At 38.9% G+C, this 22538-nt stretch overlaps 1 protein-coding gene across 7 annotated transcripts in view; it reads left to right on the top strand.

The window, feature by feature from the left end:
- CTNND2 (catenin delta 2) overlaps positions 1-22538 on the top strand; it is a 716413-nt gene that overhangs the window by 495388 nt on the left and 198487 nt on the right. For all 7 annotated transcript variants that reach the window (XM_036410294.2, XM_036410290.2, XM_036410291.2 and 4 more), the window contains one exon: positions 17092-17224. In XM_036410294.2, coding sequence (XP_036266187.1) covers positions 17092-17224 — 133 coding nt within the window. The remainder of the gene's footprint in view (positions 1-17091; positions 17225-22538) is intronic.

Genomic DNA, 22538 nt, shown 5'->3' with positions numbered 1-22538 from the left:
AGCTGAGAGAAAGAGAGGCCAGTTATGGGAAGGTAGCAGGGAAAGCCTGTTAAACAAAGGTTAGGCTTTTTTATGTGGATTTAAGTCCAGGTCTTCTCCATTGCTGAGTTTCTACTAATTGAGTCGTCCTTCTCTCCCTAAATGGAGATTTCCTTTATAAATGTGATTTCTATTTTGTTTTAGGAGCTTGTCCTATCTGTAATTTCTCAAAAATAATCAGGTCAAAATAATCCTGATGCCAAAGAGGCATATTATGGGGTGGCATATTCTGGTATCCTTCAACGACCAAGATGGCACACTCTCACCCAAGCAGTCGATGCCAGTTGCCCATAAGGAGCTCAGCTGAGGCATTTGCCCAGAACTCCTAATCCATGTTGCTTGGGCAAAACAAAAGAAAAAATAATAATACAACAATGAAAAAGTTATAGAGAATGTGCAGAAGTTTTCTGTTTAAATGAAACTTGGTCAAAGATTTATGAAATCTAAAAATAGATATGCTATATGAAATTCCTGGAGTTGTCTTCAATTATTTTTTTAAACTTAAGAAGCATGATGAAGCTTATCTTCCTTCTTTCTGTAGTCTTTATCTCAAATGTAATGACCTTTCACTCCAAAGATGAAAAAGCTACAGTGGTTTGTTTGTTTTTTGGTGTGTTTTTTTGTTTTTGTTTTTGTTTTTTGGGTGTTTTTGTTTTGTTTTGTCTTTTTGTTTTTGTTTTTGTAACCCCTTCTATTGAAACAAACAACTAAAAACCTTTTTAGTGAAAAGATAGACAAAAGAGAAATTTGCTAAGTTTGGGTTGGGGAATTGCAACATTGAAGTCTTTTTCAGCTTTGTAAGATTTTTGTGTGTTACCTTGAATAATCAGCCTGCCTAATTGGTGCCGCAGCATACACTTGTTTTGCAAGGTTGACAGGTGAGTGTGTTAAGGGTTTGGGGGTGAGCAGATGGAAGCTTCTCTGTTTCTGGGGAGAAAAAGGAAAGGAGAACTGGGTTTGAGCCAGCCCCTGCAAATGCCTTCAGTTTTGCCAGCTTTGCAGTGAGTGTCTCTGCACCGTGCATCTGCCTGTGAACCTTGTTACAATGCAGGCATATGCCAGGTTCCCTGATGGGCAGGGTTTATTAGAGAAAATCCATTAGACCTAAGATAGGAGGCTGGCTTCCTATCATTCCACTTCTCATGAAAGCAGCGCACAGAGCATCTGACTTCCAGCAAAATCTAAGACTGCTCACCAGGTCAGCTAAAGAGCATTCTTCACCCCAGGAAGGTAGCAATTGAAAATGCTGCCCTGTCAGGGTGGCTCCGTTGGTTAGAGCAGTGGTTGGCAAACTCATTAGTCAACAGAGCAGCAAACCTTGACTCGTGAGCCGCAGTTTGCCGACCACTGGGTTAGAGCATCCTCCATACACCAAAAGGCTGTGGGTTCAATTTCCAGGCGGGGCTCTTACCCAGGTTTCAGGTTCAATCCCCAGTAGAGATCCATATGGGAGGCAATTGATGGATGTTTCTCTTTCTCCCGCTCTCACCCTTTCTTACTTCCCCTCTCTCTCAAACCACCAAAATGTCTTTGGGTGAGAACACACATACATACTTAAAATTTAAATTAAACAAGGAAAATACTACCCCAGCTCTATTTTCTTTTCTAATATATTTTATTGATTTTTCTTACAGAGAGGAAAGGAGAGATATAGAGAGCTAGAAACATCGACCAGCTGCCTCCGGCACACCCCCTACCGGCGATGTGCCCACAACCACCGGAATCGAACCTGGGACCCTTCAGTCCGCAGACCGACGCTCTACTGCTGAGCCAAATCGGTTTTGGCCCCGGCTCTATTTCTTGATGGGAGCCGGTATGGTAGGGTCTGATGGTTTTGTAAAACAAGAAGAGTTACCTGTAAGGAGCCTACACAAAACAGACATTCCTTCCCCAAAAGGTTTTCTGTGCACTGAGAAGGCACAGTGTGTGCCATAGAAGGCCCATGTGCCATCAGGCTGCCATGACAATGGCTAATGAACTGGCATGTAGTCACAGGTGGTTCCTGGGACTCAGGCCAGGCTGACAGTTACCCATCCACGTAGGTGCCTGAACCAAAAGAAAGAAGAGGTGAGGACTTCCTCAACTCTTTCCTTCATATCCACATGTCTAGACCAGACCCACTGAAGTGTAGTCAAGGAAACCTATGCTATCTTTTGGCTTCATTATCATCAGGAAAGGAGTAGATGGAGGCCCCAGCATTATGACCAGAGCCTATTAGTGTCCTATGAGCTCTCTCTGGGGACATCAGAGATCTTCCTTGCACCAGTGGCTCCCAACAGGGAGTGATTTTGCCCCCTCCAATCTCAAAGGGCTATTTGGCAATATCTGGAGACATTTTTGGTTGTTACAACTAGATGGGGATGCTGCTGGCATCTTGTTGGTAGAGGCCAGGAATTTCGCTAAATATCTTACAATGTGATGACCTTCCATTTTTCCCAAACAAGAATTATCTGCCTCAAAAAAAACTGTGGTGCCAAGGTTGAGAGACCTTGACTTACCTTTGTTCCTTCTCCCTCCTAAATCCCCGCTCCACCTCCCAGAGGAAGCTCCTGGGGCCCAGTGGTGGAGCAGTGTTCACTCTGTCTCCTTAACACCCAGGAAACATTCAATGAATGAATGAATGGGTCATGGAAGTGTGATACGCAAGGGTGCAAGTAACTATTAAGTTACTACTCATGTGAAATTTGCATTTCTGTGGTTGTTAGTGTTTTTATCTTTGAAATGTTCCACTCGTTCTTTGTGCGCCTACTCTATGTAAGCCAGCACATAGCACAAGGAGCATTAGGATGAGCTAAAAATAGCACAGCCCCTGGCCTGGCTCAGTGGTTGAGCTTTGACTTCTGGACCAGGAGGTTATAGTTCAATTTCCAGTCAGGGCAATACCTGAGTTGTGGGCTAGGCTCCCAGTGTGAGGTGTACAGAAGGCAGCAAGTCAATGATTCTCTCTCATTGTTGATATTTCTGTCTTTCTCTCTCCTCTCCCTTCTTCTCTGATGTCAATAGAAATATATTTTAAAAAACAATAGCAGGACCTCTGCTTGCTGGTGTTTATTTCTCTAGTCAAGGGGAAAAAAGTGTCATTAACCAATTATACATTTAAGTGTAGAATTTCAGTGCAATGAGGGCTGCACGTTCTATGTGTTGCCACAAGAGAAATCAAGGAAGTGTCCATGATGTCAAGAACTAGATAGCATTTTCCCCAGACTGGTGTGGCCCTGCAGGTCTCAAATGTCAAGCTGACATTTTAAGAGTCTGTTTAAACATACCAACAAGCACCTATGGATAATATCAACTTCTTTGTCATCAGGAAAAAGCTTTTGCAAGTGCTGAGTTCTTGAGCAAATAGGCATTTGCCCAACAGATGGGAAGTGGGCCAGGTTGGCAGTGGAGGACGTGACTTTGTCAGGCCCTGCAGGAAACTACAAAAGTGCAACAGAGGGAGGAGGCTGGGCCACCCATGGGGCCATCCTGGAGCAAAGTGACAGAGCACAAGTGGAGAGTTTGCAGAAGGTCAGAAGATGTTCCATTTGCCTTTAGTGGCATTGCAGTCAGGATGGCGAGGAGGAAAGACAGGGGCCTCCAGCCTGGAGTGAGAAAGCCTATTAGAAAACATCAGGAGATAAAGAGGCCGTGGGGCCGAGGCTCCCCCAATGGGACTGTGATGAAAATTGAATTTATAATCCTTGTGTCTGACTGCATGCTGCGTGTTCAGAAGGATAGAGGAGCTTCAAAACCAGTGAAGTCATATTGCAGTCATATTTTTTCCCCAACAGAAATAGTCCCTTACGAATATTCGTGTTTTTTCAAGATAATGATGCTCCTCCCCTCCCCTTCATCAGCATCTGGCTAGATGGGGTAGCCTTTATGTTCTTGGCAACTTTATGGATTTTGCATTTCAGAAAAAATGAGACAAGATTGAATTTTTACTTGTTATAATGCTATGGTGGTTTTAGTTCAAAAAACCTTTTTCTGAAAATATTTGATAACTCCCCAGCTGCTAAACGAAGACGAAAAATGCTAGAATCCACCGATGCTTTTTTGGTGTGTGTGCCACACGCTTGCTAACATCCTGATTGGGTTGTGTGGAAAGCCACTAAGTATGCAGCCTGCTCTCTGAAAAAGGTGCTCTGAATTAGCTGGAGTCCCAGCCATAGGGGAGAGGAGGCTAGGCCTGGGGCCCTCGTTGCATCTGGGATTGGCCATGTTTTCCATAAAGTAAGGTTTATGTTTGCCCCTCCCCTTGTCATCAATTCCATTCAAGCCTTCTCCCCTTCTATTTAACCACAAAACAAGTATTAAATCACACAGTAGGCAATACACTTAAAGTATCCAATATTGCTGAGACTTAAAACCTAAATAGGTTAAGGTATATTTAGAAATACTCATAGATGGCACACACAAGGAGTTTGTTTAAATCTTATCCCTAAACTTTTAGCTCTGATAGCATCCAGAATTACAATTTTAAATAACAAAAACCTAAACCATTGGGCACTACTCTGAGAATGAAGAGACTCAGCGGAATTCTCAGTTTTCCACCTTAAGTCATACCTTATGCACTTTATGTCTAGACTATTGGAATGGGTTTAATAGTTTGATCAATCATAAGTTTTCAAATCTGCTTCTTCTAACTCAGAGATATAGTTCATAGATCTTACACACTTCTATTTGAACTATTTGGTCAACATTCTTCTGCTTTCTTCTTTTGACATCCACTGTTGTAGAACAGATCTGAATGTTCTCATAACTGGAGCAAATATGCATGTTCTGTAACCTAGTGAAACAAAGTTGTCTTTAAGATCTTGCCTCTGAGCACAGTCTATAACTAGGATATTTAGTAAAACGAAAGTCAGCCACTCCCAGAAAATCACTGGGAAAATTGAGTTGGTCAAGACTGCCCAGCAAAACAGGAACAGTGTGCTTTGCACGACCTGTGCTTAAATTCCTCCTCTGTGCCAACACAAATTCCAGCTTTCTTAACCATCCCTGAGAACCAAGGCCCTGGGAGAGATGGGCTTTGCTCCATATGACCAGCACAGGTTATGGACTCATTGAAACCCTTGGGACTTCCTTTCATCAATTTTGGGAAAGTCACTGAAACTTCCTGAACTTCAGACTCCTCATCAATAAAGATCATTATAGACCCTATCAAAAAGAGTCATTGGGAAGAAAACTACAATTTCTTTTAAAAACAATTCATATAAATATATATATATATATATATATATATTGATTTCAGAGAGGAAGGAAGAGGGAGAGAGAGGATATAGAAACATCAATGATGAGAGCAAATAATTGATCCACTGTCTCCTGCATGGCCCCCACTAGTGATCAAGCCCACAACCCAGAGATGTTCCCTGACCGGGAATCGAACCCTAACCTCCTGGTTCATAGGTTGATGCTCAACCACTGACCCACACTGGCTGGGCTACAATTTCTGATCACTTCAGTGCAGACAAGTCTAGAAAGAGATGCTTGTTACCTTCACCTGATAGCAGAGCTTTCTGAACTTTGGCTTTCACGTCCCTCACGTGATTTCCTGTTGTGCACTCAAAGTCCATAGAGCCCAACAAAGACCCTGGAGAAGGGCATGAAGTGGGCGTGAGGAGGACCCTCAAAATTAAGTGCAAGAAGGAAAACTTTTAAAAATTTGAGACAGTGAAGAGCATGCCAAATATGATGTGTTTGCAGTTAGTCTGCTGCTGATTCCATTGTTATATATATATATATGTGTGTGTGTGTGTGTGTGTGTGTGTGTGTGTGTGTGTGTGTGTTCTTGCTAAGGTTAAAAGGAGAAGGTAATTTTAAATGTTGGTCTATTTCCCAAGGTCTGTCATAAGCATCTTCTCAATATATAATGAACCATTAAGGGTTGTTGTGATTTAGATCTTTGAAAGTTATAAATAATCTATTTCAAATATTCACCAAAGGAAAATTATTATGCATGAAGAAGACTATTTTCCAAAATGACAAGTATTTGTTTCATTGAACTTATTGACAGTGTTACATAATTGAAATTCTAAATTTAAATCTTATCATTATAAATGTCCTACTCCTATATACAAGAGCTCCCCCTTTCCCAATACTTGTTCACTATGTTAAATTCTTTAGATTTAGGTCATAGCTACTGGAAGGACCTTTTACCACCGTCCCCAAACTGTGTTCCAAAGTGTCCCAGAGTGACACAGAAAATCCAAGGGGCTCCTCAGGATAGTGTAAGTTGTCAAGGGAAACACAACTTCTGTCGGACACCAAGGGAAGTATGAGCTCAAGTTAGTTTGCCTTCAAAATTCAATTGTGTCACACTTATTTTGATAACATAATAACTGCACAAGCTTTCTTTCATGAAAAGCAAAGACATTGAAAATCAGTAGGAGAGGAATGGAAGACTGCAATGTCTGATTCTAAGGGTCGAGAAGTTGTGCAGTGCCCCATGAGACACTAACTTGTTAGGACATAGACACTTCCTAAGTTGTTCATCCTGACCGCTTAATAAATGGAACCATTAGGCATTTCTTTGGGCCCAGGGGCACTGTGAAAATCTTACAAATGGCCCTGTGAGCCAATCCAGTTTGGGAACCTCTGCAGTTATATAAAATCAAGCTCTGCCCATTTATTGTGTTCAATTTTCACAAAGAAAAAATAAATCAGGGAAGCAGTTATTGAATTAACCTTCTTAAAATCCAAATGATATTTTTCCTTGTGGCCTTAATGTGCTGCGGTGAAGATAGTATGTAAAATGTTTTTTCTGGTGAATAAAAAATACTTAATGAAAAAGCCATAATTCTTAATTAGTGAAAAAGATAAAAGAAATAATATGTGCTTTTATTATTTGCATAAATAAAATTTATCCATAAAACTATATTTATTTGCCACTTGCTCATTTTCCTGTAATCACACCTGTTTCATTTGTCTTGTCCTCCCATATATCCCATTTTAAACTATAAAGATCTGTGGCAGCAATAACAGAGAATATCTTTAAACTCATTACAAACTGTACAATTAATTTTCAAATTAATCATAGCCACTCTACTGAGAGTTAGGTTACACAAAGGTAATAAAAGCCTAGCCTAAGACTTTACCAATGGGTAGAAATTAAAGGTAATTGGACACTATTATCTTGAAATGAATACCTTCTTTTTTTGTTACTGCACTTTAAAAAGAAGCTTGTTAATGTATTCAGTGCTCGGATATGGAATTTCCCAGTAAATGGCATATAGCTTTCCTGTTCATGCACCTTTCACCCATGATCTGGAAGCACTTCTAATAAATATTCATTGTTAGAAAATTTATTCAAAATGAAAGTTGAATATATCCTCTACATTTTATATTTAGAAACATCCAGATACCAGAAATGAAGGATAATTAATAGTTTTATAGCAATGAAATATGGTAAAAGAAACACAATGGATAGATATATATATTTTTTTTTTTTGCATTTAATGTCTAGTAATGAGAAGTAATTGTGAATGGCCACTTGGACAAGGTAGTTTTTTTTAAATTTAATATTAAGAAATGTGCCCCAAAGATTCATAGCTTCTTTATAACTCCTTTATAGGTAAAGTGAAATAATGAACCTAGACAGATGTGTTTTTGACCTGGGCCCTAGTAACTATAGACCTAACTAAATGTCTATTGTATTGTTGGTGTCTTTTTGGTTTTTTGGGGTTTTTGTTTTGTTTTGTTTTGTTTGTTTTTGTTTTTATTTTTCCTTTTCTAGCTGCTAAGCAACAAAACCAAAATATTTTCTTCCATCCCTACTGCATTTTAGGTAACAACAACAAAAAAAAAATACAAAGAAGATAATCAATGAAGTCACTAATCAGTTAAATTCAACATCAATCTTGCTGTCTACAAGATTTTCAATAACCGGTCAATGATGCAGGAAAAGTTAGACTGTGGCTTCATGGAGATACCAATGGTTTCTTCCCTTCCATTTCCTTTTATTTTTACTTGTAGTTTTGGTATCATGTTAACAAAGCTTAAGAACGCCATTTTTTTAGCCGAGACTGGTTTGGCTCAGTGGATAGAGCATCGATCTGCAGACTGAAAGGTTCCAGGTTCAATTCTGGTCAAGGGCATGTACATTGGTTGTGGGCACATCCCTGGAAGGGGGTGTGCAGGAGGCAGCTGGTCGATGTTTCTCTCTCATCGATGTTTCTAGCTCTCTATCCCTCTCCCTTCCTCTCTGTAAAAAAAAAATTAATAAAATATATTTTTTTTAAAAAAGAACACCATTTTAACAGCAGGTGACACTTCCACAGAGGCAGCCAGTTGTAAATGTATACCTTTAGCACCTTCCCTCCTTCTGTGACCCTGGGTCTTCTAGCTGGTCTTCTAGCGTCATACCTTGTGGCCAATGGAAAGGAGAGTAGCCCAGGCAATTTGGAGCTGACCTGGCAGCCACCGCCAAGTCTTGGTGTTCTTCTTTTTAGCATAAACAATTTCATAAACTAGCAACATCACACAGACATCTCATTCTGATGATGTTGAATCAAAACAAAACCAAGACCCATCCATAATTATGCCTGAACACAGGCAAAACATAAATGTTGTCTGAATGACAGAACTGATGAAAATAACCTTGTGTCCTGGCTTAACTGCAATGACTTCTGTTTCTTCACCAATTTAAACCTTGCTCTATTCTTCCCTCCTTTGAGATAAGGTAGAGGGGGAATGATTGGTTATGGAGGGACTATAAAGAAGAAAATATATACATATATGTATTTTTTTTAAAAAGAATCTTTAAGATACTCAGTGAATTTCCTTCACATCCTGGTAACAACCAATCCAGAACAAAGCCCTGTTCCCTTGAATCTGCCCAAAAGCATTTAACAGAGCCCTAATTCTAGTCTATTGTATAATAAAATCATCTTATTGAAATACCTGATAGTCCTATGGTGTGGGTTCTTTTTATTTGTTAGAAGAAATAAGTCTAGCTTTGTTCAACCACAGATGGGATTCTGCTGGTCCTGGCTGGCTGATACTGGCTTGGGTAGCAACTTGTTTTTTGAAGTATACTCTTCCTCTACATCACCCTCTACATCACGTGACCCTATGTCCATTAAGAAATTACTGCAAAAAAGAATAAGTGTTCTCTTCCTTCAGCAAACCAAAGACAGGAACTGAAGTTTGAAACTAGAGGCTGGATGCATGCAGAGCAGACTGATGATGAGATATCTTGGCTCAGTGTAACTTTGAATAAGCTTTGAACCTACATAGTTGACCACCAGATTCCATGCACTGGCTTACTTTTGATATTGGTCAAGTCCCTAACCTGTTTGACCTGACTTCCCACTCTACACAATAAGCGTGGGAAATGCTGGGTAAGGTGCCTTCCCATTCTGCAGTGTAAAGAAAATCAGATAAAATGCATGTTAAAAATACCTTTAAACGCCTTTCTCACATGGTGCCTTTCTAAACCATATTTTGTTATATTTTACTAAGACTTTCTTTAAAAGAAGTATCTCTGGTCAGTGTTGTCTGAAATCAACTTAGTTGGGATTCTTTGGCAAACTAAGATGACAGAGAAGAAATAATGTATCAAGAACATGCTACAAGACATTTGTAGGACTCAAATCACTAAGTGATTGCTAACCACACCTGGACTATGGTTAGCAATCAGCCCTCACAAATTACAGTGTAAAGACACTACGATAGGTGCATGGGACGGGTTCTCACTTTCGGAAACATGGAGCCCAGCATGGGATCATAAGAGATGGATGTTCTTGCAGTTAGAATGTATCTAATATATAATTGTGACCTCTCTATGAAGTTCAGAATGTTTTCAGAAACAGAATCATTAAAAGCACTATTTTTGCACAGATAAACTGTCAATGATAGTTACCTCATTTATAAGAAAATGTGCCGCAGTCTGTGATCTGTACACAGTATATTTCCAATTCTTTATCTAATCCTGAGCCAAAATCCTGATCTTCTTCTGATATTGACAAGTTAACACTGTTGCTTAAACAGGTTTGAATCATGCATCCCTAACCAAATAGAATTGACCACTAAATAGCCTTCCCTCTTGACCACCAAATAGCCTTCCTCTTGCTCCCAGTATAATTTCACAAGTTCAGGTGGGCAGTTAATTTTAAAATAGGCATATAGTCATAGAATATAAACATTTTCCCTAAAAGATAAAGTTTGAGGGTAATAAGTTGTTAAGTTGTTTTTTGGTGGTTTTTTTTGTTGTTGTTGTTTGTTTTTGTTTTTTTTTGTTTGTTTGTTTTCTCCCTCTGTGCTTTTGTCAGCAAACAGAGCCTGTTAGAATTTCCAGGGCAACTAAATTCTTACATGTATGAAATTGGTTTTTTGTTGTGGAGTATATTTTTACTGGGAGAGTCTAGTTACATCAGTTAATAAATAATAGTATTTTAAAGTTAATTGGTACTGAATATATATTATAATACAATTGAATATGTATTATAATACAATTCTTTGTAATTTAATGGCCTTTTAGAATATTTTTGTCTTAAATAGAAACAGAAATTCACTAGTACTTAAACTTCATGTGGCTGAAAATGATAAATAATAGAATAAATTTTGGCTAATCATTTCACATTATTTTCCCTCTCAACTCCTAATAACATGAAGTCAGAGAAGTCCATTGCTTGATTGAGATTAACTTAAACTACCCAGTACCCATAAAAATTTAAAAATAACCAATTTCTCATTATTTTACTGTTTTTCTCCACTTCAGCAGAAAACTTGATAGTTGAAATTATTCCTTCTTATTCTGAAATAATAGAGGCCAGTCCACAAAAGCGGGTCCTAGTCTGACCAACCCATCCACTGGCCCCAGCGTGGGCCTAAGAGATGAGGTAAAGCTTTGGGTGGGGAGCAAGTAGAGGATGCCCATCAGAGGGATGCACTGAGTACCTGTTTTCCACACATTCATATGCAACTCATGGAAAATCCTACTGGCTCTGCCTTCAGAATGCTGCTTTCAGACTCCCTTGCTTCTCAGCGCCCTCTGCTGGACCACCACCATTCTTCCTGCTCTGGTCTTCTCACCTGTCTGACTTGCCAAGAAAACTCCTGGCTCTGGGTCCTGTTACTGCTCTGCCTTTCTGAAACATTCTCTCTACCTGGCACTACCTTAGGTCTCTGCTCCAAGGTCACCTTCTCAGTGAGATCTTTCAGTGCCCATACTACAAGCACCCTTACAGTTGGTGCTCTCTCTCTCTTTCTCTATCTCTCTCTCTCTCTTTTTTTCTATCTCTCTCTTTCTCTCCTCCTCCCCCGTATTCCCTGTGTTGACCATACTTTATTCCCCTCATCATACTTGTGTTAGTATCCTGAAGCTGCTGTGACAAAGTACAATAAAGTTCTTTTGTATTAATTTAAATTTATGTTGTATTAAATTTAAAGTTCTTTGACTTACTTCAACAGAAATTTATTCTCTTATAGTTCAGATCAGAAGACCAAATCCAGATATCAGCCTAGCTCATTCCCTCCAGAGGCCCTGACAGAGAAACCACCCCACGCCTGTCTCCCTGCTTCTGGTGGTGTTCAACAGCTTTTGGTATCCCTTGGCTTGTAGGGCATCATTTCAATCTCTATCTCCACCTGCACATGCCTTCTTCTCTCTGTGTCTTTGTGTCCTTTTCTATTTCTTATGCCGACACCCTCTTTGGATGTTACCTAATCCAGTAAGTTCTTGTCCCAGTTCTTAATTACATGGGCAGAGACCTTGTCTCCAATAAGGTAACATGCTGAAGTTTCATGTGAACATGAATTTCTGGGGGACATGATTTAACCCAATAAATCTCCTACCTCTATCTGATGAATCATAGGTTTTGCTCTTTTAAACATTGAATTGACAGTTATCATTAGAACTAAGTTCCCAAAGGACAGGAACCTTTGCTCTGTTCATTGTTGTGTCCCCAGTGGCTAGACATCCAGTGGTCGTTCAGTGAACATTGGCTGGAGGCCTGAGTGTTTCGTGGACATTGGCTGGATGTTTAAAATGAAGCAGACACAGGCAGCCTGTGGGAACAAGGCCAGAAGTAAAGGCTACCGGGCCTTCCTGAAATAATCTGAAGGTCAGAGAAGTTGGAGTGCTACGTAGATAAACAAGAGGAAGTCAGAGAAAATTAATAGAGGACTCTGCCAGATAATCAAAAGTCACAGATAGAGAGGACCCCTAGAGGCATGGTTTGGAGATAGTGCCTCTTGGAATACGTTAAGCAGCTCCCCCCTCCTCCTTCCCCTGAGGGCTGGTCTCTTTCAGGCTAAAAAGGGTCATATCCTGAGGTCAGATGGGCCTCTGCATTTGTTTGCTGATAATAACACAAAGTTGATGATTTAAAACACACACATTTAATCTCTTATAGTCTGAAGTGTGGTTTATTGCAGTGTTTTTCAACCGCTGTTCCGCGGCACACTAGTGTGCCGCGAGATGTTGCCTGGTGTGCTGTAGGTGCAGACAAGACAAGAATTTTATAATTTTTCACTATTTTGTTTACTTAATATTTCATAATAAAGTAATTATAAAATACTTTCTTTGTGTTTATTTGATTCCTATTCAAGAGAATTACTTTATATATAGTCAATATAGGCACAGAGTTAAATTTTTTAACATTTTCTAATGGTGGTGTGCCTCGTGATTTTTTTCATGAAACAAGTGTGCCTTTGCCCAAAAAAGGTTGAAAAACACTGGTTTATTGGACCATAATCATGATGTCAGGGCTGGGTGTGTGTGTGTGTGTGTGTGTGTGTGTGTGTGTGTGGGTGGGGGGGGGGGGTGGATTCTTTTCATTGTCTTTTCCAGCCTCTAGAGCTGCATTCCTTGCATTCCATGGCTCTTGAGTCCCTCCTCCCCCTTCACAGCATCTTATTTTAAGTGTTTTGTTGCCTTTTTATTCTGTGCAAAATGTATTTTGCCCTATAAGGTCACAGGATCTAGAAATTAGGACCTGGATATCTTTGGGAGCCATCATTCAGTTTGCCATAATCTCCTAACCAGGACCCTGCCACAGATAACAGGACAGGCTTAGAGTCCCAGACTCTTTCCTCCTGATTTCCTAGTGCACAAAGCGGTGGCCATTCTGTCTTTTCCTTTAACAGGAACTGCCCTTCTCTCCTATATTAATTTATCTCCTGTTGGCAAAGCTACTAGTAAGGAAAGAGACACACTTAAAACAAATTAAGAAAATATGCTGACCTTATGCTCATCATATTTAAAATTTCCCTTTGTGTGCTTGATTTCTGATTTCTGTTTTATCATCTCATCATAGATGGTTTGCCAGAGTTGCTTCATTTTTTTGGTAAGAAAGTAATTTATAATCCAGATTTCAGATGAGAGGAGGAGGGAGCTACCAGTGGGGTGGTCCCCAGGAACTGAGCCCACCTCCAGAGAGCAAGGTGGCTGCTCCATCAGGAAACAGGTCTAGAAGGCACTGTTGAATGAACTAATGCTTATGATGTGGCTTTGGGAGTTACATCTTCTCAAAACATTAGACTTGGAGAAAGCCGTTTCTTTATAAAATCTATAACAATTGAACTTTCTTTTTAGACAATCATAATTCTAGAGTGACTATTGATATAAACACACAGGATGTTTTAAAACAAGATTAACCATATAGGGCAGCTTTTTGTTTTGGTTGCAGAATCTCTACAAATGAAGATTAAGATATTAATGCTTCCACGTGTTTATTATTGGATAGGTTCTCCTTGTTCACAAGAATTAAAATAACTCCATTTTGTCATCACAAAAGATCCACTAACATTTTTATGACCACTCCATGTAAATCACCCGTCCCACCCTAGCTCACTCAGCCCTATCAGCGAAACCAAATCAAAGGTAAAACATGCCACCTCATGGCCCTGGGTATAAAAATTAAAGCCAGTATGGTCTTTAAAATTTTTAGAGTTCAAAAGTTTAGAAATGATTGAGATTTTCATATGTAAGTAATGTCCTGACAGCACTGCCCCCAGTGGAAATGACTGAGGTATCCATCAACATGAGCAGCATCCCTCTGCCCTAAAGCTTTGCCCAAAATCACATTTTGGATCCTGAAGGCTCTGGTCATCCTGGGCTCTCTTCAGTGCAGAAGTGAATGTAATGCAATGTTGTAACAGTACATCAACTCTTTTGTGTCGGTGCCAGAGTAACAGTCCCAAATTCCAAACTGTTTGCTATTTAGCTCTGTGCTGAGCACGTTGTAGTTTTAACAACCCAGACAGTCCCTATAAGAGTGAGGATTTAGTCACAATATTGTTGGTCTATGTGACAAGTTTTAATGGGGAAAAGGTTACATTTGCATATTCTCTAGTTCCATTAACATTTCTAAAGTGAAGCCCAGTCAGGAATGAGATATGAGTTTGGCATCTTTAGGAAATCTTAGGTGGTTCTCATTTCTTATTCTTTTCTTTTGCATCTGGTTACATTTAATACTTGACATTTCTTGAGGGCCCACTCAATGTGCCAGAGAGCGCTCCAAGCAGCTCATGTATATTATTTCTAATCATCCCAACAATGCTTCCAGGTAGGGATCATTATCTCAATATGACAGATGGACCCACTGTATGTGTATTCTGAGAAAACCTCACATTCCAGCCCATAGAGATTCTGCAACAAAAGAATTTTTGAATTTTTTGAATTTTTGAAAACTTCTGAGTTTTTGAATTGCTGACTAAGACCTTCCTTACCCAAATAATATATTTTAAAATCCTTACACCATCATGGATTTGATATTCTTTTATTGTTAACACTATTAGAGATGTCCCCCTGTTGACCACCCTTTGGCCAGTCCGATACCATCTCTACCCCCCCCCCCCCCGACTCTCCCACCCGTCCCCTCCCTGTGTTCTGTTACCTGTGTTCAGAATAGCCTTTCTTTTCTTTCTACCTGTGATGCAGGCCCTTGGGTCCTTCCTTTGATCCTTTGGAGTATCCATCTGTTTTACGTTTCTGTGTGTGTGTGTGTGTGTGTGTGTGTGTACATTCACACAATGCATTTTCATGCATGTAAGCATGCAGTCCCTAAGACTGTTCCCCTAGAGATCTTGCTCCAAAGGTGTTCTTTTTTAAAAATATATTTTTTGATTCTCCACAGAGAGGAAGGGAGAGGGATAGATTGTTAGAAACATAAATGAGAGAGAAACATCGATCAGCCGCCTCCTGCACACACCCCCACTGGAGATGTGTCGGCAATCAAGGTACATGCCCTTGATCAGAATCAAACCTGGGATCCTTCAGTCCACAGGCCAATGTTCTGTCTACTGAGCCAAACAGGTTTCAGCTAAAGGTGTTCTTGATGTATGCCATGCAAACCTAATAGAATCATTACCATCTGGTTAATAAAACAGGCTGAAATGAATTCTTTACCAATCATTTTCCAATGGCACAAGCCTACCTGAATTCATCCTGGCCATCTAGTGTCTTTACATGTCACTTCTCATTTTAATTTACAGGTATTCTGTAGATTTAAAAAAAAAAGTGTGCAAGAATGTAATTTTAGGAGGCTGCTCTTAAAAGAAGAGGGACTGTGCTATCTTGATGTTGCAAAAGTGGTTTAGAGTCATGCAACAAAAGGAAATTAAATTAAAAAGAAAAATAGGCTTCCTGTGTTTTAATCCATAATTGCTCTCCACTGTGATCACATAGCCAAGAAAACATCAATAGTTTGTCCATTATCAGCAATCATTTAATTATGTTTTGTGGCAAATGCATTACTGTGCCATATATGTCCTTTTGAAAATGTGTGTGTGTGTGTGTGTGTGTGTGTGTGTGTGTGTGTGCGCGCCTAAGATTTTAGGTAAATTTATTAAATGCTCACTGCATATTAAATTAAATGTTTTATATTTCCAATAAAAATAAACTAAGCCAGTTCAAAAGGACTCCTATTCCATGTCTTCAGTAGCTCTAAGAGAAACACCAACGTGTTCTAAGATTTGCTTGACAACCTCTCCCAGTTGTGATAAAGGAAAGATAAAGAGAACAGGTTAGAATCTACGAGGAAACTTTTAACCTCTGTCTGCTCCTTTCTCTCTCTCATTTTTCATGAGTCTTATTCTCGGATGACTGCCCTGACCTGGCATCAGCAGGATGTATGCTTTTGAGCTGTTTCTCCAGGAGTAGAGTGGTTGTTACAAAGTCTCCTCCTAGTTTCTCTTCTTCCCCATCCTTCAGATAAATAGGACACTTTTGTGGCTCCTGGGGTCAAGTTTTTATCTATGGTCTCAGAGGTTGCTTTTTTATTTCTCTGTTTTTTAAAAAAATGGCTTTCTATTAGATGAATAGAATCCAAATAGTTGGCCCTCTTAACTTGATATTATAATTGGTTGAACTGACTTCAGAAAAATCTTTGTTTAATGGTGCAATCAACCTTATGTTTTAGAATGGATTTAAGTATCTTAGGGCATTTTTCTTAAAATTACATAAACAACCAGCTTCTTGGAGTATCTAAGATATAAAAAGAAAAATACAGAAAAACAATATACAATGCATTAAATGTGTTAACATTGTATGGCTAATCTCAGTTCTTTAAATAAATAATTTCCTTCTTGTTGATGCACATTTATCTTCAGAAAATTTTTTTAAAGAAGAGGTAATAGCAATAATGATAACCATTAAAAAAAACAATATTAACTGTTATTATGACACTGTTGATTGTATCCATTCAGTTATATTTCTTTTTCTCTGATAATTTAGTTTAACACTGTACTGGAACCAGACTGTTGAAATACTATATTAGAAAATAAATGTGACCTTGTAAATTATCTTTTTAAGCCCTAATTTAAAAACTATATATTAATAAAATCAGGTGCTATTTTAAGTCATTTTTTTTCACAATCTTCATACACATGTAACTCTAGTTGATACATCTATGAGAGTGTACGTAGACACACATGTAAGATAGTATATGTGTGAAATAGTTTATATATATATAGAAACCATTTATTTATGGAAGTCTTCTTAAGTGGGTTCATGTGTAAGGAAACCAGAACAATTGTTTGTGAAATATTCCATAACTGAAAAGATAACTGAGTGTGGACAGTGTGGCAGGATTCCTCGCTCATGTTCTCCTGCTTCCTTCTGTTCAGAGAATTTGGATGGAGAGATCCGGAGCTGCCTGAAGTGATTCAGATGTTGCAGCACCAGTTTCCTTCGGTCCAGTCCAATGCTGCAGCCTATTTACAGCACCTCTGCTTTGGAGACAATAAAATTAAAGCCGAGGTAAGCGCTACTGGATTCTCCAATGACCAGTGCCAGGTTAATCATCAGTGAGGTTTTTGGAATAATATTACAACAGGAAAGAAATAAGAAAAGCTTGAAAATGTTGAACCATTTAAAAGAATGAAACATAGCATTTTCCATTTAATTAACTGGTGTGCCTACCATTCCATTTGCACTTCTTTAATAAATGAACACTGCAGAGTGGAGGAGAAGGATACATGTGTTAGCGTTAAGAAAAGTAAGATTGTCAACCGCTGTACTTTGGGTATGATTTGCCTTTCTCTTCCCAATTCCATCTCTGGAGTTGTTTCTGCCTTTTAATCCTACAAAAATACAAAGCATCCTATGTTGGTTCCTCAATTTTCAACAAGATCTCTGTATTCAATCTATGTTATCATCTGTCTTCCCTGGAAAACTCATTAATAAGATGGGAACTTGAGGCAGTAAACCAGCTTTGTGTTATAACCAAGAATTCTAAGTCATTCACAAAAGTACCAGCAGATATAATACACATATGCGTTCCATTAAAGAGAATAATGTCTGTGGCCATCATATAAACAATTGTTAGCATGCTTTGTAATTCAAAAATATGTTAAAGTGTATACATTATAATATTTCAGGAAAATCATGGTGGTAAGCACAGCTAACTCTTAAGTTTTTAGACAAGGGATAAGCATTTGCATATGAGCAGCTGAGTAATCATTTAAAATAAAGATTTTATAAGTTATGAATGTAATTGCTTGCATCCATAGCATGTAAGCAATTTTTAGGATGAGTCTAAATTAGTTTAAGAGAGGAAAGAAATTTGAAGACAGAATTGCAATTTATTATAGGTTTTGCTTGCTTGCATTGAATATATATAGCCTAGCAGCTTTTCATTTTTTTTCTGTCTCTTCCCTTGGGACTCAAAGGACTAGATCCATGCTTATTCTTATCAGGACAGTCAGATTTGTGGAACAAATACAGAGCAGTGGTTCTCAACCAGGTGCATTATCGCCGAAGGGATGTTTGACATCAAGAGACATTTTTTATACTCACCATTGGAGAGGGTTGTAGTGGTGCCATTAGCATCTCAGCCAGGGATGCTGCACACAGGACAGCACCCACCACAGAGAATTAACCAGATCCCATAGCCAGCAGTACCAAAGTTCAGATAAAGAAAAATAGTATCCATCTAAGATAAACTTAAAATGTCAAAACATGCCACCTATTCAACTGTCCTACAAGTAAATTAAGCTTATGTGTGCCAACTGGAAATCATCTTAATCTTTCTCTGTTTTTAATTTTTTTTAAATGGCCATTCAAAATGAAGGACAGATTTCTGCCCAAGGGACCACATACCATCATTTTTTGAAGATTACAACTTTGAGGGTCTCTCTAAGTGTCACAAAAGTATTTAATCCCATTGTTGGTATAAAGTTAATTCAGGAGTGTGTGTTACCCCCACTAAAGCAACATACCCTCCATCTTGAAATTTGGTCTCACATCAAGACTAATGACAGGACACACATATCACGAGGGTGAGTTACTCATATGATGAGGCCTACTGGGGTGAGCAGCATGGCTCACAAGCAGGACCCATTAGGCTTCTGAAAGGAAGAAAGGAGGCTGGCTCAGAGCAGAGTGAGGTTCCCATATGCGGACAGGGACTTACAGAGTTTGAAGTCCCTGCTGATGCCGCAGGAGAAAATACTGAGCTCTCTTATCAGCTTGCTCAGATATGGACAGAGGGGCAGCTGGTGAGGCTGAAAAGCTGTCAGAAGCGAAACATCAAAAGTTGGAGTCCAACTCTATTACAAGGAGTCATGCTGTCAGTCAATACAGATGCCATGGCCTGGGGAGTTCACAGTCACTGGTCTGACTGGCTCAGCTGTATGATCCATGGACTGGCCTTGAAGCCTGTCAGTGGCAGTGAAGCCTGACAGCTGGCTGTGAACATGAGTGGCCATAGCAGAAACGCCCCAGGGCCCTACAGTGGACAAGAGGCGGTGCAATGAAGCAGTGACCAACACACACATCAGTGTCAACAGATGCATCTTCCGATGGCACTTTCCTGCTCAACAGCTGTGTCTCCTGGAACAAGCAGCCTCAAATCCAAGTTCACTGGACCAGTAAGAAAACTTAGGGACAGGGCCTTGGTCTGGTTTATGGAAGTGAATTCTCAGCTTTGTTTTTATATGATCAGACATAATTTTGAGCAAAACTGAATTTCTAGGCTTCGTTATGTGAAAAATGTACAAAGTTCTGTAATAAGGAATGAGAAAGATAAGATTTATGACCTTGCAAGCCTCTTTTTTTTTTTTTTTTTTTTTTTTTTTTAGTCTTTAAAGGAGAACTGCTTATGCCTCCATTGTAGAGTCTTTGTAGGGACTAAGTAACTGAATGTATGCAAACTGACAGGCTCCAAACACTGCCAGGACCTCATGATAATGTTTCCCTGGGACCTGGGAGTCTGGGATGAGAATAAAGGAAAGAGTGATGTAGGCTGATACCAAGTTGACAAAGTAAGATGGAAGTTAATAAAATTCAAAGGAACAGGAAAAGTGTGAAGGGCCTAAGTAAAAATATAAAATAAGTCATCTGGAGTTTCCCTTTCTCATTCAGTCACACAAGGAATGCACATGTGTTTGTATGTGTGCCCGTGTACACACATGCACACTCAGAGAGATGTGTAATTTTGCATAGACCTATTCTGTTCTCTCATCCTAACTCAGGGCAGAAATCATTAGTAATAGTCCTCTCTTTGTGACAGATGACTGCCAGTCATGTTTTCATACACAGGCATTGATTTTTGTAATTACCTGTTGTCCAAATACTAATCTTGCAGGCACTAGCCTTTGCAAATTTACTCAGTCTTCTAGTCTTTCTTTTGCATTTTATTCTATTGATTTAGCTCTTCAGTCTACATTTCATTATTGGTATTGACTTTGCTCACACAATGGATAAGCCATTGAGCAAAAAGCAGGATTAAATCTCCTATATGTGGAGGGTCATAAATCATGTCTTTCTCATTCCTTATTACAGTACTTTGAACAGTTTTCACATAATGATGCCTAGACATTCAGTTTTGTTCAAAATGATTCCAGAACTAATGAGAACAGAGCTGAGAACTCACTTCCATAAATCAGCAGAACAAGTTTTCCTGCCGGTCTGGTGAACTTGGATTTGAGGCAATCATCAGGGAGGTGGGACCGAGAGAGAGGACCCAGTATGGTCAGTACGGAACCACCTGTGACTAAGGTAGAGTCTGCAATCCACTGGCTGCCCTGACTCAGGGTAGAACACTCAGTTATACATACTTTGAAGATCAGCAAGTGTCCAAAAATTGGGATATGATGGCATAATGCAAACTGGAGATCCCATCCAGACTAAGATCAAAAGAAAAGCAGTTGAGGAAAAATTGAAACACATGGGGAAGGAGGAAGCAGAAGGAGAGGGTCTGGGTCATTCCCACCAATGCACCAAGTTTGTGCAGTGCATTTACATGAGCTAATGAATATCTGATGTGTCGATGGGTCTTCCTACTAATTTCAAAGGCAGAGCCACGATTGGATGGATGTCAATAATGTAAGAACTATGTCTGCCATATTCTACCTTCAGAATTGTTGGGACTGTCACAATAAATTGAACTGCAGATAATCTGGATAGTTATTAACATGAAAACTTGCTCATGTGTGTATACTATAGGCATTTTTTTTTAAAGTTGTCTAAATGTTTGTTACTTCTTAGTATTTTTCCACAAGTCTTTCTTTATTCTCTCTGGGTACTACTCAAGTTATGAATTTTAAGGACATCCCATAGGTTCGGGGACAATACGAGGTGCCTGTTATGGGTTGTTGGTTATTTACTCTCCTCTCTTGCATCTCCCCTCATTTCTTCTCATGCACACGTTAGAGCAGGTGTACTGCTAGGCACCCATAGTCACACCTGGACAATCATACACAAACGGGAGCATATATGTCTGTGTGTACGCTACATGGTAGCATTCAAGGTGATATGTGATATGTGATCTAGGGGTTAAAAAAGTATTTGCTCATTTTCAAAAGACAGGAATGGATTATTTTTTAATACTTAAAATTTTTAACTTTTGATTTATGTCATTATAAATTTTAAAATTCAATTTGAGTTTTAAATTAATACAATAAAAATTTTAAACTTAAAATGTTAGTTTCCCCATGTATATTTTAAACATAAGACCATTCACTTAAATAACATACCTTTTTAAAAAACATTCAAATCTTCTTATGTGATGTGATGTGGGAAGGACTGAACTATGTTTACTTCTGTGTGATGGAAATGACTGGTGACTACCACTGATGAAGATTTAATTTACTTTTTTGACCTTACTTTCTCATTTTACATGAAAAATTAGCTTTATCTATCAAATATGCAACCAGAGTGTTCCAAGTGTTTGAAGGTCTTATACGGTAAACTTACACAGTTTGAAGATGAGAACAATTTATGTAGGAAACCAATGATAATTTTATCTTCCTAATTCCTAACAAACCTCTTATTAATTGCCTTACCCTTCTACTTCCAATAAAGCCCTTTTTTGTTTTTAAAGAAATTGATTTTTTAGTTCTAGTGGGGAAAAGTTTTGTGTTTAGTAGGGGAATCAAATATTAAGAATGTATAAATCCTATCTTAAGGAATCTATAACCACCTGGACAGACCATGGATAAACAGGGCCCTATCACATCCAGTGTTCAGCCCCTTTGTAGGGCAGGTCCCCTACGGTGCTTAAGTTCCAAACCCAGTCTCATGGAGTTAGGGAGAGCTTCCTGCTTCCTCTAGTGATTATAACACAAAATTTTAAATTAGAATTTTCCAGAATAATATAGTTAATTTATACTCACTTAGAATTGACAGAAGAGGCTCAGATTTAAGGGTATAGGTCCTTTGGAGAGTATATGTGTGTGTGTGTGTGTGTGTGTGTGTGTGTGTGTGAGGTCCTTTGGAGAGAGAGAGAGAGAGAGAGAGGGAGGGAGAAAGAATATGCATTTCCATATACTTTCAATATATTTGTACAATTTACACATTTTTTCCTAGATTGGCATTATCTTTTTTGGTGACATTAACTAAAATATAGAAATTAACTTCTGTGTATAAAAATATGCACACCTTTCCTTCCTGTCCCCATCCCCCACCCCTTTTTAGAATATTCCATAAGCATAAAAAAAATCAAACTTGTTCCTGTCTACTACACTTAAAGTGCTTCATAATTTTTATTTTATTCTTGGTTCTTTCCACCTCATATAGTTCAAGAGAAGATGCCATCCATCTTTTCAGCTGATTACCTTCGAGCCATTCCTTC

The sequence above is a fragment of the Pipistrellus kuhlii genome, unplaced genomic scaffold (genome assembly GCF_014108245.1).
Source record: "Pipistrellus kuhlii isolate mPipKuh1 unplaced genomic scaffold, mPipKuh1.p scaffold_m20_p_4, whole genome shotgun sequence".
Taxonomy (NCBI): Eukaryota; Metazoa; Chordata; class Mammalia; order Chiroptera; family Vespertilionidae; genus Pipistrellus; species Pipistrellus kuhlii.
This window is presented reverse-complemented; position numbering and strand designations above follow the sequence as displayed.